Genomic DNA, 17,232 nt, shown 5'->3' on the forward strand with positions numbered 1-17,232 from the left:
TTCTTTATCATTTCAACTGCTGAATAGTAAGTGAAAGGTGTGTGTGCGAAGGGTATATGGTCCTAGATGTAGGAAACTAGGAATTTTTTTTGTTTGTTATCAAGCCATGCCTTCTTTTACGATGTACTTCTTTGGTTTTTAACTGAGCACTTGCTTTGTAACTTAACAGACTTAAAAGGAACCACTGGTATTATAATGCTTGTCATTTGTCAATGACAGTATATTTTGTGTGTTGGAATCGCCATATTATTCAGTGAATGTGTAAAGCAGTTTTCAACATAAACTGCAATGTTGCCCTCTCCAAATGCCACTCTGTGTGTTTAGCATGCATGTAGACCAGGGGTCTCAAACTCAATTTACCCGGGGGCCACTGGAGGCAGAGTCTGGATGAGGCCGGGCCGCATCAGGTTTTCCACAAGAAAATCTCTTACAAAAACATTCCAATGTTATCAAATGTCTTATTTTTTCATCTTATTTTTGTGTTAAAAAATAAAAATAAATTCACATATTCATAAGAAAAAAATAAATCAATTAGTAATAAATGAATAAATTGAAAATGAAAATATAATAATAATACAGCAGATATAGAAGACTGAAGAAAATAGAGTTGCTGACCAGAGAAATGTAATTATTATTATTCAGATTCAAATGTCTGTATTAGCATTTCTTTAACATTTAACTTTCTGAATATGAATGGAACATTGAACATAAACTGTTTTGAACATGGCTTCTTCCGCCTACTTCTTGCTGCTAGAGGTCTGGCAGCGCTTACTCTCGCATAGCCGAGCCACATTTGGCTTAAGGGAGGAAGCAGTTGAGACCCTCAGTACGGCTTGAAGATGCTCATCAGTAAGTCTGGATCTGTACTTGGACTTATTGAAGTTCAAGGTAGAGAAGAGCTTTTCGCACAAGTATGTGCTTCCAAAAAGACACATGGTCCGCTTGAACATTCGGGAAAGCTCAGGGAAGCTAGGGGGCAATTCTCTCAAAAATTGCCCGAGCTTGTCTGCTTTTCCACTCACCTCCCTGAACTTGGCTTTGAGTTCAGAGTTGCACTGCAGGTCAATGAGCTCCATTTGAAGCACAGGAGGAGCATCTTGTACATAAAAGGAGTAGGGGTCCTCAGAAATTTGAAATGTGGTTCTGTGCGTCTTGAAGTCTGCAAATCTGTGATCGAATTCCTCCTGTAGCTTCAAAATGACATCCACATACTCTTCACCGCTAAACGGTGTGCCTGCATCCATGAGTGACTTGCATGCTGGGAAATGGCAAAGGTTTGTCTGAGAAAGCTGGGCTTTCCATAACATAAGTTTTGTAGAGAATGCTCTCACGTTGTCATAGGCAGCACTGACAAGTTGCCCCTGACCTTGTAGCTTCTTGTTCAGTAAGTTAAGCTCATGTGTCATATCAACCAAAAAAGCTAAGTCCATGAGCCATTTTGGATCACTTAGCACAGGAACAGCAACCCCATCTTCCTCCATGAAGGCTTTCACTTCGGCTCTCAACTCAAAAAATCTCTTCAATATGTTTCCCCTGCTGAGCCAACGTACCTCGGTGAAGTAGAGCACATCCCCATATTCTGACTCCATTTCCTCTAAAAAAGCACGAAACCTTCTGTGCTTTAAGCCCCTGGATCTGATTTGGTTGATACATTTCACAACAAAAGACATCACATTGTCAACTTCAGGCATTTGCTGCAAAGGGCCTGCTGATGAATAATGCAGCGCAGAGCAATGGCCTCCTCCACACCTTCCTCTTCCAGTTTGTTTGTTTGTTTGTTTGTTTGTTTTTGTTTTTGTTTTTCAACAAGTGCCACCAGTCCTCCCTGTCATTGATGGCGCTCCATCAGTTGTTATTCCAACAAACCTCCTCCAAGGCAAACCGGCATTCTCAATGGCATCACACAGCTGGTGAAATATCTCCTGAGCTGTGGTCTGGCCATGCATTGGAATCACTGTGAGCAACTCCTCTATGACTTCAAAAGTGTCATCAACACCGCGGACAAAGACTGCGAGTTGGGCAGTGTCGGTGATGTCTGTGGTCTCACCAAGAGCGACTGAGTATACAATATGAAATAATATATATGAAACATTTTGCTTTCTTGCACAGCTGATCATAAATGTCACTTGACAGGTCAGAAATGCGCTCTGCTACGGTGTTGGCAGAAAGGCTGATGTTGCTAAACTGACCTTTCTTTTCTGGACAGACAATACTTGCAGCCTGTAATATGCACATTTTTAAAAATTCACCTTCTTTGAATGGCTTTCCTGCTTTAGCAATCATCTCACTAACCACGTAGCTAGCTTCGACTGCTGCGTCATTCTCTTTGGTTGCTTTCTTAAAGAAATTTTGTTGCCTCAGTAGATATGTTTTAAGATTAGCAACCCGGCTGACTCTCTCATCTCCCTGGTATTTTGCATACTCGTCAGCATGTCTAGTTGTGTAATGACGTTTCAAATTGTATTCTTTGTGCACTGCAACTTTCTCTGTGCAAATAAGACACGTTGGGCTGCCTCTGTGGGAGCGAGAGAGGAGAAGATATAACAGTATCAAACTCGGGCCGCACTAGCATGAAACTTTGATATTGAGGTGGGGGCCGCAAACTTTTGTCCGGCGGGCCGCAGTTGGCCCGCGGGCCGCGAGTTTGAGACCCCTGATGTAGACACTTTGTAAATGCAGTGAACTCCACCATCTGGAGGTGTGTTATATCGATAAAATATTATCACAGATTTATTTTCATGCCTCTTCTAAATCTACAAATTTATTTTCGGAGTCGACTTTGGCGCAAAATACAGACGATTTGTAGCCTCGCCGCTATTTTAATCACACGACTGAGAAGTCTCGTTCACGACGAGAACTTACGTTTCGCGAGATTTTAGTCTTGACGGATGACCACAGTTCTTTGTCTTCCTGACGATTAGAAAAATGCCGGGGAAGCGTTCTTTTCAGGAGAACTGGGTAAAGGAAGAAAAATAAAGACTGGTTGATATAAGACTCTAAAGATAAACATTGTGCACGATGTGCTGCCTACGGAATATCCTTATATCTTTCGTCAATGGGCGAAAGTGTTTTGAAGAAAAAATAAATAAATGGACTTATGTTTGACAGTTTCGACTCATTCCATTTTTGGTTTAGCATCAGGATCACACTCTTTTCATTCTTCAACAGGAGCCGGTTCCACTGCTCGGGCGAAGGCCTAACCCAGCGTGCATGGGCTTTGGGTGTTTGAACGGCCCCTATAGGGAAGTGAGACTTTGGGATGGGAAGCGTGTAATTCGATCCTAAATTGACGCGTCCATCGCGCTTTTTTTCTTCAGCCGCTCTCGATTTGGTAGCCACGTGATCGTGTCGCATCCTTCCACCCGCTGTTACCCTCCCCCCTCTTTCGCCATCGCCGCGTGTAGCTACAAGTCATGATACGGGGTTAATCAGAGGTCACATCGGCTTTGACCGGCGCGCAGACATTTTGAACTGTACGTCCATCTTCAAGTGAAACACCGCCGATTTCTGAAGTAAGTCTTAATAAAGTTAAGTGAAAGATGCCATTAAAACAACTATACTTTATAACAGTGGATAGTCATGAATAATTTATGATCATATATAAGTATTGTAGTGCTTTTTGTGAAATGTTTCACGTGTTGTACCCGGCAGGTCTCACACATACATCGCTAGCAACTCGCTTTTACATGACGCTGTCTTCTATATGTGCTGTAAATAATTTAAATGGTTTAACCATATCCTTCTTGTTGTAAATAATCAAATTGTTTAATCGTATCTCTTGCCTTCTAATTGCACGTATTTACTAATTACAGAAACGAAATGTTGAGCGCGAATACGATTGGCAGAAGCAAGAGGACAGTGCATGATGGGTTCAAATTAACTAGTCAAGAGGTAAAGTACACACACACACAATCTCTCGTATCATTGATGATTAACTTCGAAGTTGAAATCTATGACATGAACTCATTGAGTCATGCTTGAAATTCGTCGTCTGCTTTCTCAATAACAGTGGTGCGGCGATTACCAAACGTTTGTGTCCGTCTTGGTGCATTCTAGGGGAAAGCAACGAGACAATCACATTGCTTTCTGAACAACTAAATTTTGGAAAATTAATGCAAAGCAAAAGAAAGAATTTTATTTTTGTACTTATACACTTTGAAATTAAAACAAAATGTATGAAATCCAATGCTATGCAATGAACTTTGTCAAAGTCTGTCATTTTTCTAACAATCACTTATCTGATCACATATATTTTCTTTGTCTTTAAAATGCTGCATGCCATTTTTTCAGTTTATTTTACATGATTTACAAAAAGAACTAATTATAACAATCTTTAATTGCAGATCACACTGACTAGGTCTGGCTCAGTGAATTTTACCAGTAAGTTTATTTTGTCTCCCTCTATGATTTCATGAGGATCACTATACAAGCACAGGTTTTGTGTTTTTAGTGGTCTACATGCACATCCTTATTATATCCATCTAAACATTTTCTGTTAATTAAAAAAATTGTCAATAGACTTACATCCATAGTTTTGTTTTGTCATTACTTTAAAGACTAAAAGTAACATTTTGATTTCAAATACATTTTTGAACAGAGTTCTCAGCAAAGTTGATGAGCAGAGCAAAACACTACAGAATGTAGTTCACAAACTGAATCAGGTCACCCTGCTTCTTCAAAATATGGGGAAAGAGGAGCTGATGAAGAAAGGAATTAGAACAAAAGTGGTATGTCATTTAAGTATAATGTGTTAGTACTAGACACCTTTTTTAATGTTACCTTTAGCTTTAGCTAATATATCAGTTAATATGTATGTTATGCTTTACAGTCTTGATAAACATTTAACAAACAGGCAGGCATAGCATCGGCTTACAGGTTAACTCTCCTGACAAGAATGTGTGGTCAGTGTAATATTTGCATTAAAAATAATACACATTTTATGAAGTACAAAATAATGTAGTATTTTATATGCATAGATTTTATTTATAAAATAATTCTGTCACTTGCTTTTCATGGTGTCAAAATGAGCAGTCTGTGTGTCTATTAACTATGACCATAAAATTGTTTTACTTTCATAAAGAATAGCTTTGATTAAACTCTTGATTAACTTGGTGATTTTGAGTCACTTAATGCCATTATTTCTCTGAAGTCCCACTAGGTTTATTTAAGAGACTGGGTCTGGTTTGTAGCTATATTCATCATGCAACCATTGATCCCTCATCAGTGGAGTAGGGTTCAGCATTATATCTTAAACTTATCCAATCCAGTGAATTAATTTATTTCGCATTTGTATTGTAGTATTTTACATGGTGGAAACAACTAAAGATTTTTTTTAACAGGTTCAGCACCTCTCGTGCACGGAGAATTTTAAAACGGCTGCTATCTTCAGAGTTGGCTCAGTGGAACCAAAGGGGAAAAAGTTTCCAGTCACTTCAGCTGAGAAGTATATTAATTGGTGTGTAGTTTTTGTTTGGTTTTGATTTCTTTGAGGTGTACGTCAATATGAACTTAAAAGGACAAGTTTCCGAACAATTTAAAAAAAAATAGTGAATCTAAGTATTATTTTCTCTACATTTACAAATTTATTATTGTGTACAATAGCATTTAAGTCTACCTTACAATTTCTATTTGTGCACAGCTGCAGTCCAAGAGACATGGATTGAGGAATGATTCGAAGGGTGATGCCATCTAATGGTGAGTGGAATTACAAAATGAGTTTGTCAAGTTAAAATTATTAATGTGAGCATTGTTTTATTCTTCGTGGATTTATTCAGTAGGCCTGTTTACTTTACTTTTTGTACTAAAGATTAATTGGTTACTTTCAGAACTTATTATACACACAAATGGCCATCAAGACATTACCGTTTAAAAATCTTTTTATTCCACTCTTGTTCAAGTTCTTGTAATCTCACTAGTAATTAGTAGATTTATGAAAGCTTTAACTCTTTTCTTTACACAAGGCTAAAGGCGGTCAAACCCCCCTGTACGCATGAATTTAACCTTTTTCAAAAAATTATTAAAAAATAACTAAACAAGATAGAACAGAAATTTAAATTGATTATGACAGATCAAAATGTGTAGAAGTGGAACAATTTTACCGTAATCTTGCTCGTGAACTCACTTTTATGATAATCCAACCAAAATTAGGTATATTATGTGAAGTTTGGAAAAATTTTTTTTTTTTTTTACACATTTCAAACAAAAAATTCGGGAGCAGATGAAAACCATTTTTACACCATTCGTGGTCAAATTCTCCTTCATCTGAAGCAGGAATATCCTCTGGGATGTTCTTTCTTTTGTTATTCGACGTTTCAGATGCATGATGTTCGCAATGTGTACCATCGAAAAGGACAGGTAGTGTAGAATATCGGCGAGACTTTCGTTCAAACGTACGTCCTTCGTCATGTAAGGGAGATAATTGTGTTCATAAAGGCCTAAACTATCTTATTTATTAATTTTTTCTTTAAACCACGAGCTGTAAAGGCCTAAAAAAAAATTACAACAATGCATAAGCCCAATGTAAATACTGCGTAACAAGTGAGCAGGGCAAAATCGGCCACCGTGTTGAGTGCATAAAGAAAGAGTTAAGCTTCATCTATGTGAGAGGTTAGTTCTACTTACATAGCAAAAATCAAAATATGTAAATGCATTGTAACTTTTTTCTTTCTTCTACAGGGATTCCACCACTCATGGATCGATTTTTGGTGTCATATTTTTCTATCTTTTATGTAAATTGTTTGACTTTATGTTATAAATAATTATTTCAAAAATAACTTTCATGGGGTAAAAAATTATTGACTGCAATTTTTATGTAAATAATTGGAATGAATGCTTATGTTCAAAAACAATTTAAATGCTTAAATAATGTAAACTGTTAAAATAGTTTTTTGGTGTAAATAATAAAATTGTTTAATGATATCTCTTGCCTACTATTTATGCGTTGTGAGGAAACGAGATTTTGAAAAGCTGTTGAATGTTTTCTTCATGGTGTGCAAGCCTGTGTACCAGTGTAAGTAAAAGTGAGAAAGGGTGAGGAATGCAGCAAGAGGGGAGTGGGAGTTGGGAGTTTGATGGGAAAACACGACTTCTCATGGGCGATCAGTGGGTATGCAATGGTTTTTTCGTGGGAAGGTGGGTGGGTCTTTCGTGGGAAAACATGGCAACCCGTGGGAATTCCCTACGAGGTCCCCTTAGGGTCCCGCCTCCAAAACCCGAGAGGGACCCAACTTTCTTCCCGAAGAGGTCCCATGAGGGACCCAAGAGTTCTTGCAGGCTGGGAAGTCTGGACGTAGCAAGGGACAATAGTCACATGCTTTCAATCATTAAATAATGCGTCATCTGGGTTATCAGTGTAAGAATGTCACAAATTTAATACAACCTTTGACTGAACACATGCTATATTTGTAAATATTTACATTTCAATGCTCTTCATTTGTCTTTGCACTCAGCGCACTTCAATGTGCCAACCCAATGCAGGCATTCACCTTATAACAGCAGTCAACTCTATGCCCAACCACAAGATGCTGGACTCCCCTGTGTACAATGGACCCTACCAAAGCCTCTCTCCCCCCTGTTCAATGCACCCCACCAACCCATGACCTACTACCGTTACTAGAATGTTTTCACCAACGACTCGCAACATGATTTGAAAGCAAAGGGTCTCTAACAGTTCCTAGTCTCTTGTGTCGCTGTATCGTAGGGACGACTGTAAACCAACTTGTGTCTCAGCTGTGAAACTCTCCTCCCAACCTTCATCGGATTGTCGGTGTCGCCTGAACAATAACACGTGGTGTGTTCGCAGAAGTGGTCAAACGACATTACCGCCCCTGCCTAAAGGTAAGCCGCCTCGATTTAAAACATTCTGATGTTGTTTTTAGGCCTTGAACTCTACCAGACGTTTTCATTCTACCTAAACGCAAATCTAAGGTCTAACCTAAATGTAACAAATTAACATACACAGCTTTCAATAATAATGAAAAAGAGTAAAGCATACAGATGACCTCAAAAATGATCTCACTTTATAAAGACTTAAAAAAACTTTAGTAGCAGTATGTTATAATAATGTATTGTCATAAGTGGGCTATTTACATGTAAATATTACAATTCAGTATCCACTGTTAATTGAAATATGAATGAAGAAATGTCATTTTGAGGTGATACATTGTACTTGCCTATTCACATACTGCCATTACAAAATCCACTTTCTGTTGGTTTAACGAATCTGCAGTTGGTTCCTTTATGAAATCTTATCTTGTCATGTGAATATAACTGTCATGCCTGAACACCAAAATAATGACAATTTTTTAAATGGAAAGCAATACTGTATTTCATATTAAGTCATGAAAAGTAATCATGGAGTATTAATGAGGTTTTCAGTATCGAACTGTTTTTGAAAAAAAAAGTCTGTGTCAGTGTGGTATTTTGACTTTAACATATTACACTGTTTATTTAAGAACTGTATTAAAAAAAAAATCAAGAGAAGGTAAAAGGTGTAAGATATAATTAATATATTGTTACATTGTAATATTGCAGGTTTTTGCTAAAGCGCCAGGGGCTGAGTCTCAGAAGATTAAGGAGCTGAGGACGTGTGCAGTTTCACTCAGATTGTACTTTAACAATTCAAAAAGAAGAATCTAATGTAATATAAGAAGAGGAAGCTATGTCTGCCATAAACAATCCAGTCCAGGTCTCATGTATACACAGCATAAAGACTGAACTGAGGTCTGTAGCTGATCTACAAGAAGACCTAAATGATAATGTAACGCTTAAGACAGAAAGCACATTTTCTTCTTATACAGATATGACATATTGCTCACAAATTAGCTGTGTGCAGCTTGGAAACATTTCTGGTCCAGTTTACATGAAACCTGAACATGCTTGGGATATTCCTCAATCAAACTGTAAACATGAGAATACTGTAAAACTGGAGTTCATCTCTCAAGTTGCCATTGATTGTATTAAAACTGAGCAAGATCCTGGTTCAGAACTTCATCCTATAAAAGCCGAGTGTGCTGCACACATTGAGCACTCAGACTGCAGTCATGAGAGTGCTGTGAAAGTGGAGTGCCACTGTCAAGATGTTACCTGTTCAATTAAGTCTGAGCAGGATCTTGTGCAGTGTGCGAAGACAGAGGAGCAGCTTGTATTTAAGCAAGAAGAACAAGATGATAGTCATATTGTGAAGACTGAGACAGGTTGGCCTGGTCAGCATACAATGAGGCAGAATAACATTGATGAGAATTGTCAAGAAATCAGTGTTGCTAGATGCATAACTCCTGAGGTGACAGATATTATGAGAGAAAATCAACATCAGACACATGCAACTGTTACTAAAGTCACCATTGATTCCACAACAGGAAGTAGAAGTGATGCCAAACCTTATCAGTGCAAAGTGTGTTTATGTTCTTTCAGTTTTTTTACCCTACTCCAGAAACACAAGATGATGCACTCTGATTTTAAAGCTTACAATTGTACTCCATGTAGTGTTGTCTTAGAAAGAATAGATACTTTTAAACAGCATAAGGAAACTAACAGTAATAAGAGATCTGACCACACTGGTGAGAGACCTCACCAGTGTAATGTATGTCATGTAGCTTTCAAAAGATTACATTCTCTAAAAATACATATGGTGACTCACAGTGATTTGAAGCCTTACCAGTGTACTGTATGTCCTTTATCTTTCAAAAGATTAGATGTCCTAAAACAGCACATAATGACCCACAGTGATAAGAGACCTTACCAGTGTTCTGTCTGTCATGTAACCTTCAAAAGACCTAGTTCCCTAAAAAAGCACATGGTGAATCACAGTGATGTGAAATCTTACCAGTGCAGTATATGTAATATTTCTTTCCAGTTTTCAAGTGATTTTAAAAAACACATGGTGACCCACAGTGATGAGAGACCTCACCAGTGTTCTGTCTGTCATGTAGCCTTTAAAACACCTCGTGCCCTAAAACAGCACATGGTGACTCATAGTGATTTGAAACCTTACCAGTGTACTGTATGTCATGTAGCTTTCAAAAGATTACCTAACCTAAAAGAGCACATGGTGAGTCACAGTGATGAGAGACCTCACCAGTGTTCTGTCTGTCATGTAGCCTTCAAAAGAGCTAAAGCCCTAAAAAAGCACATGCTGACTCACCATGATGTGAAATCTTACCAGTGCAGCGCATGTAAGAAAACTTATAGGCGGTCATCTGAGTTAAAAAGACACATGCTTATCCACAGTGATGCTACCTCATCAGTGCCATCAGTGTAGAGCTAGTTCCAAGCAGAGGTAGTATTAATTAACACAACATGATAATTAACAGCAATGGAAATCTCATGACTGCAGTGTATGTGAACAACCACATGGTATGCTATTGATGAGAGACCTTATGAGTAATGTATGTAAAGCTTTTTTTGGACATTTTGTCAGTGCCCTAATTTTTGTATACTTTGTACTAATCCATGACGTATTAGAGAGGTGATTTGTCTACCAGAGAAATAGCTTGTCTTTTCAAAGAACATGTACTGATATTGATGGGTATCTTTGTGTTCAGTGTGTAAAGCTCCCAACCCCTATAAATGCACATGATAATTCAACATGTACCACACTTAGCACTTTTTTGGTATATTTTTTCCCTACTTTATATGCATTGTCAAAGATGTCATGTCTTTTTGAAAGTAATGAAAATGCAAGATACACTGAACTGTACTTTAGTTAGTTTGTTGTATTCTACGCTATCTCTGATAATTGCAAATAAATGATCAGTGAGTTTACTTGTTTGAATTGTTGTCATGATGGATTCTTGTTAATGTTAGTAACAAAAAGGATAAATGAATAAACCGAATATCCAGTGTGAATTCAACTTCTTGTTTAATTAAGACAGCAAAATTCTATGCATGATACTGATACAGAAGAGTGGGCTTTTTTTTGAAATGGTTTTGCCCATTTGAGGGAAAGAAGGAGTACATGGTGCTAACTTTTACAAGCGGTCAGTAAGGAACCGCTTTTTTAGACACAGAAACTGCTTCCTATTTGTATCGCTGGTCTACTTTCTGCACAAATTAAGCAAACATAAGTTTTTACACAATTAACAACCAAATTAGAGGCTTTTTATGATTTTCTTTTTACATTGAATTCTGAGACTGAGGCATCTTGGGTGAGTTATAGGAAAACGATTAGAGAAGTTACATAAAGACGAAACCACTTTTAGTATGTCTGTTTTACAGTAGGAGTAGAATGTTTGAAGAAACGTTTGCGTGCGCGCACGCGCATGTGTGTGAGACTAGTTTTCTGAAAATATTTACCCTATGATAAAATGAACTGCTTCTTTCTGTTGGTGTGTGGCTTACTGTGTAAGTAAGACCAGATGAGATAAGCAGCGTGTCTAGAAAACTGATGAGTGGTTTTGTTCCCCTTAGGTAGCCCTCGGGTGCCAAACAGTCAAATTCTTTTAACCTCCCAGTTGCTGGTAACTGTTATCCCCGGGTGATCCACATCAGCTCTATGCATTTGGAATGTCCATGACAAGATGTGCAGAATACTGAGGCAGAGGAGTTTCATCATGTCTACAAATGTTTATTGTCATCACATATTTGTACCCAGATGACACAATATGTAAAGAATGTAAGAACCATATTTGTGTGATTTCATTTATTTCTTAGTATTATAGATTTCATTAGTAACCCTTTCTTTTCATACACTATAAATGCATTGCCTAATCAAACAGCAATTAAATTAAAAATGATGGAAAACGGTTTCCATCAAAGGAAGAATATGGAAAATTCTATGTCTGGGAAAAGCTTTTTATGTAAAAAGTAGTATGCGCCTGTTTCTAAAACAGTTAAAAAAAATTCTCACGTTTAGCTTTTATATTTGAGTGAGATCCAAATGAAGTTGGAGAAAATTTTTACTCTTGACCAGGGACAGTAAAATTATCGCCGCTTACACTCCACCCCAGGCACATTCTCTTGATTCGGAAATCACTTTCACTTGTAAAAATAAGGTTGACTTCAGGGTGAACGAAACGAGTACATCGCAAAGGGGGATAATTCAGTCGATTGACAATCAGGGGACGGTACTCTTACATTTTTCCCAAACAGAAGATAAACTCAGCTGCAATCAAAGGCAGAATACCTTATGCTTATCGAAATCCAGCAATTTTTGAATTTCGCTGTAGTCTACAATGCTACAAATTTCCAGGTGATAAAATCTGCAATTCCAAAGAAAATCTATCAAATTAAGAGAGAAGAGTAAAGGTAGTTGGATAAGAAATAAACTGATACCTACCTTGTGTAACTGGGTTGTCCTAATAAGTGGATGAAGACTAAAAATAGTTGTCAATCTAGAAAGGTCCATACATCTTATTGTGAAAGGGATGCAAAGTTTGTTTCTGTCTTTAAAATGAAGCACACGAAAAAAAGCCTAGAGATTTACTGAAATCTTCAGTTCCATTGGCCGACCATATCAAACGACTTTGTGGGTCAGATGTTTTTAACTCCTGCTTTAAAATAACTTTAATTTATTTCTTTACAAAACCGAGAACATTGCAGCTCTATGCTCCTTGAGGAGTAACAAGGAATAAACAACAGCACAAATAAAAGATAAATACAGAAAACGAAGGAGAGGAGTGACATGGTTTCGCTGTTGCTGTTTACAGAAAGACTATTCATAAGCATTTTTATGGGACAACTTAAAATGACAACACCGAACGCCCATTGCTACAACAAGAAGCGGACTCGGCATCAAGCAGACGACGGGTGACGTAGCGTGGACATGACGTCAGGCGTTGCTACAGTCAGCGAAAAAAAAAATGCCTCGACCTTCCCCCGCGAACCGGATAAAAATAGCCTGGATTATGACGTCAGACGTCGTCTGCTGTCAGCCTTACCGGGGCGTCCCCATGGCTAAGAGTAAGGTTGGCATAGAAACATGGCTGACACGTGACAGTCAGGACATGCACTTTTGGATCACGAGCAGTTTACATATCGTCAACATATTTCACGAGAACTTCATGCTTGAGATCCTCCACAACCTTTACACTTCCATGTCCATGGGTGGAGGGCCGACTAGCAGCCGACACTTAGCAGACGACATCCACCTGACAGCACGCACCGACAGACAACTGCAAGACTTTACCAACAGACTGACAGACAGCTCAAACATACGCGGAATGTCGACCAGCTGTGATGACATTTCCTGAGAGTGATGTCAATATTTATCTAATCAACAGTACAAACAATGCAAAGTCACAAAAACATTAAAGTAAATTAGAAATCATTCACGGCTTGCTGAAGACATCCCACAAATAATCCACATGCGTACGGACACACAGGTGCACGGACTATCAATAATATTTGTAGTAATTACAATTTTTCATACATCGTCATCTCTTGTAAAGAAATAAAGAAAATTAAGCAAAAGATGTCATTTGCACGTAAAGTAATTTTATCGAGAAAAAGTATTAAATTTTTTTGTCTTCAAGTTGCAAATGTTTCCGTTGTTCGTTGGTATGAAAAAAAAAAAAGAACACATGAACACATTCTTCAGTTCCAAGTAATTTTTTAAAAATTGTCCTTATTTTCCATAAATAATTTTTTCTTCGTGTTCAAGGATGTATGTGGGAGGGCCGTTGCATTGCATTTTCTGACATTCGTTAAAATTAATTGAATGAGAAAAAGTATTTCACGCATTCTTAAAGCTTTTTATCTTCTATTAAATAATCCTTTTTTTGTACGACTACTTATCATCATAATCGTGAAGATGACTAGAAATGGTAAAAGAAGGAAAAACACATTTCGATGTGTACGAACATACAAAAAAATAGTCAACAGATTACCGACATAACCAAGGAATTAAAAATGTATTGTTAATTACAGTAAAATAGATAAACGAAGAAATATAGAATTTATTGACCAACGTCTTTTTTTAAGAGATCTTGCATGCTTTGAAATCTTTTAACAGATGAAATTAAATTAATTTGTGAAGTAAGTTGATCAATCTTGGGATTTTCTTTCTTCAGATAAAAATTATTTTTATTTGTTAGAAATATAACGAATGAGAGGTAAATGTTTTTTTTTTAAATTTTATTCACTACAAATAATAAAAAAATGTAGTGCCTACAGTTAGCGTGTATATTATATGGCAGACATTGTCTTGTGACTCATACCTGGAGGATGATCAGGTGCAGAGGTCAGAACTCGTCTTAGATACAGTATCGTCTGCAAGGTGTCTCTTTTTTTAAACTTCTTTAATTTCTTCACCATTGTTCTCCTCATGCAATGGTAAATGTCTCGCGGACAACAATTTGTAGACAGACCAAACAGACATTTCCAATTATTATTTCGCTTTGTTACCGCTATTAATGATGGCCTTGGTGAATGTGACATCACCCGACCTAACGACAGGGACTACACAGTATGACGTCACAGAAGTGGACATTCAAAGGTTGAACAAAATTGTTTTAGAGGTCGTCCTTCCGTCACTAACGTCTATTATAGGTATCCCAGCAAATGCCATCACCTGTCTGGTGTTCTGGAGTCAGGGTCTACGCGATCGAATGAACCTCTGTCTCTTCACACTGGCACTAGCAGACTGTATCTACCTTATTTTAACTTTCATACTATATCCAGTGACTTATTTTATTGAGTGGGGAAACGAGTGGATCCTTAAGAATTTCTACAAAGAGGCGTTTATGCCTATGACAGGCATCACATATGGCCTTCGATTAACATCCTCTTTCATCACCATGGTGATTGCAGTGGAACGGTGTGTCTGTGTAATGTTTCCTCTTCGAGCTTCAACACTGATAAGCACGCGCACCATGGGTACACTGATTGCTTTGACTTCTCTAGGTCTTCAGCTTAGTTATGTGATTTTCTCCCTGTCATACTACGGTGATGTGATTAGTGTTCATGGAAACAAGAACAGATTCTTTGTACAGACCCAGTTTTATAAAGACAATGGAAGGTTTGTTGTAATTTTTACAAACAATTTTTTAGGATTTGCTTTTCCAATCACTATATTTATAATTGTTACATTGGCAACTGGTGTGACTGTAATTAAACTGAAAAGAGCCTACAGATGGCGCCAGAAGTCGAGCTCTGTTGACAGCGAGAGTATTCGGCGTGAGAGGGCGCTGACGTTGATGTTAGTCATCGCGGCCAGCGTCTACATCGGAACCATGCTGCCGTTTGTTGCTCGCCAAGTATTTGTGTTGGCCTTCAGCGAACTCGTTTCCTCCATGTCTCAGAGCGTTTTTTTCCTCACTTTAACTAGACTTGTGAACATTATTTCAGGTCTTAATACCTGTGTTCCCTTCTTTATATATTTCTCTCGTTCTTCTCGTTTTAGGAAACATTTAAAATTATTTTTAACCTTCAACGGTAAATGAATATAACCCCCAAAACTTTAGTCACATCTTATTGTTAAAGCCCATTGTTGTTGTGGAATTGTTTGTATAATTTGCTTAATCTACATTTTAACTTAGAGTGTTAGTGTGCAACTGTTAATTTGAGGCTTACAAATGAGCTGTGATATAAGCTTCTGATGGTAATAAGTTGTGATACTCTTAAAAGTAAATATTGTTAGAACCTATCTTTTGTAATGACAGAATTTTGTTTAGGAATAACACATTTCTATATAGGAGATGTGTGACAAAGATATATATATATACTTGATTAAACACTTAATAGGTGAAAGAGGAAACTATCATATCAAGCTGTTAATAGTAAATATGATGTTTCTATTAACTTTGAGTCTTTAAAGGCTATAATATATATAAAAAGTTAAATAGAATGAGTAAAACAGAATCATCTTTGTCTACATATGACACAAAAAACCCTAAGAATAATGAGATCAATGCAAAAAGTAGCATGACTGTATTATAATAAAATGATATCTAACACACTTATGCCAAATTGTTTTTTAAAATGGGATGAAAGGATAACAGAAATGTTGATTGCCATGTTATATTTAAAGCAATGGCTAATATAAAAGATATTAAATGAAAATGCCTTCAAATGAGAGTGCTACAGAGAACTTTGGAGACAAAAGTAATATTATTCAATATGAGACTAGAAGATGATTATATCTGCGGCCTTTGCGGAGATGAAAAAGAAAATAGGATATATTTTGGAAGTGTAAATATGAGAATAATTTGTGGAGAAACTAACAAAATTGTATATTAGGCAAATGTACAAATGGTCCAAAGATAACTATCAGTGAGCGTGTGGTTCTGTTTGGATGCATTAATAACTTTGAGACAGATATTGTACTTGATTTAATTTTCCTACTCGTAAAAACATACATATTGTCAATGATCAGTCCCTGCCTCCGTGTTTTTAGATAATTTTAACCCCTTTGCGACTTACGGACTGCAGGTGTACGTTGAATGCGTGGCTGAATAGATGAGAACATTAGTTGGAAAAATGTTAACTGTGACACAAAGTGTTTGACAAATACAGTTCAGCAGTAGGTTCTGGCGGGAGCGAGGGAGGAAATGTACTCAGGCCCGGGATACGGAGGAAAGAAAACATGTAAATCTGTTGAGATGTGTGTATAGTTGTAGGGTAGTGTCTATCGACGCTGGATGCAGCGCGGTACTGAGCCTTTGTGGATGAACCTTGCCTAGACGAGGATGACATCTTTTTTCTGTTATTACTTATGGAATTGTATTAGAACTCATATATGTTTCAAAGTGGTAAACAAGAACATATGAGAGAAAGATGTGTCATTTGGAGAACAGTGTTTAGAATGGTAGTATAGTGTAACATCGAGTTACAGGTTTTAATCGTATAGGCGGATTTAACTGGCGATATTCTGGATAAGGAAGAATAGCCTCCCAGGACCATTCCTTGATCACCTTTGTTCCAGCATCCAGCAGCACGTGGGCTCGGAGCACCGTTAGCTCCGTGACGTCACTGCAGAGTACCTCTGTGACCCCGGAAACCACCTCACGACACGGCCAGTGTGTACGACCTTCGCGTATGTATTTGTGTTATTGGCTTCTAGTTGGTTGGAGATGTGGAGAGCAGCAACCCTAAGAGGGAAGATAAACTGTGAGTAATGGTGGACTAAGTTGAGATTGATTGGGTAAGTGCCCCGGATGTAAACATTGCATAGATCGTTAGATGTTCTGCGCCTTTAGAAGGAGGTGTTTAGGTGAGTTGTTATTAATGCGTATTTGTGTTGTAGTCTGTAAAGTCCTGAGCCACCAGACAACGAAATGAACATGATGTGTTCAGCCT

General features: G+C 37.6%; 1 protein-coding gene across 1 annotated transcript; it reads left to right on the forward strand.

Moving 5' to 3' along the window:
- Positions 1–7,229: 7,229 nt before the first annotated feature.
- Positions 7,230–10,282, forward strand: LOC112566364 (zinc finger protein 883-like). The gene is made up of 2 exons (XM_025242520.1): positions 7,230–7,836; positions 8,533–10,282. Exon 2 carries the CDS (start codon positions 8,660–8,662, stop codon positions 10,256–10,258), a length of 1,599 nt encoding a protein of 532 aa, XP_025098305.1. The 5' UTR covers positions 7,230–7,836; positions 8,533–8,659; the 3' UTR covers positions 10,259–10,282.
- Positions 10,283–17,232: the final 6,950 nt, after the last annotated feature.

Source organism: Pomacea canaliculata, linkage group LG6 (assembly GCF_003073045.1).
Source record: "Pomacea canaliculata isolate SZHN2017 linkage group LG6, ASM307304v1, whole genome shotgun sequence".
In the NCBI taxonomy this organism is placed as follows: domain Eukaryota; kingdom Metazoa; phylum Mollusca; class Gastropoda; order Architaenioglossa; family Ampullariidae; genus Pomacea; species Pomacea canaliculata.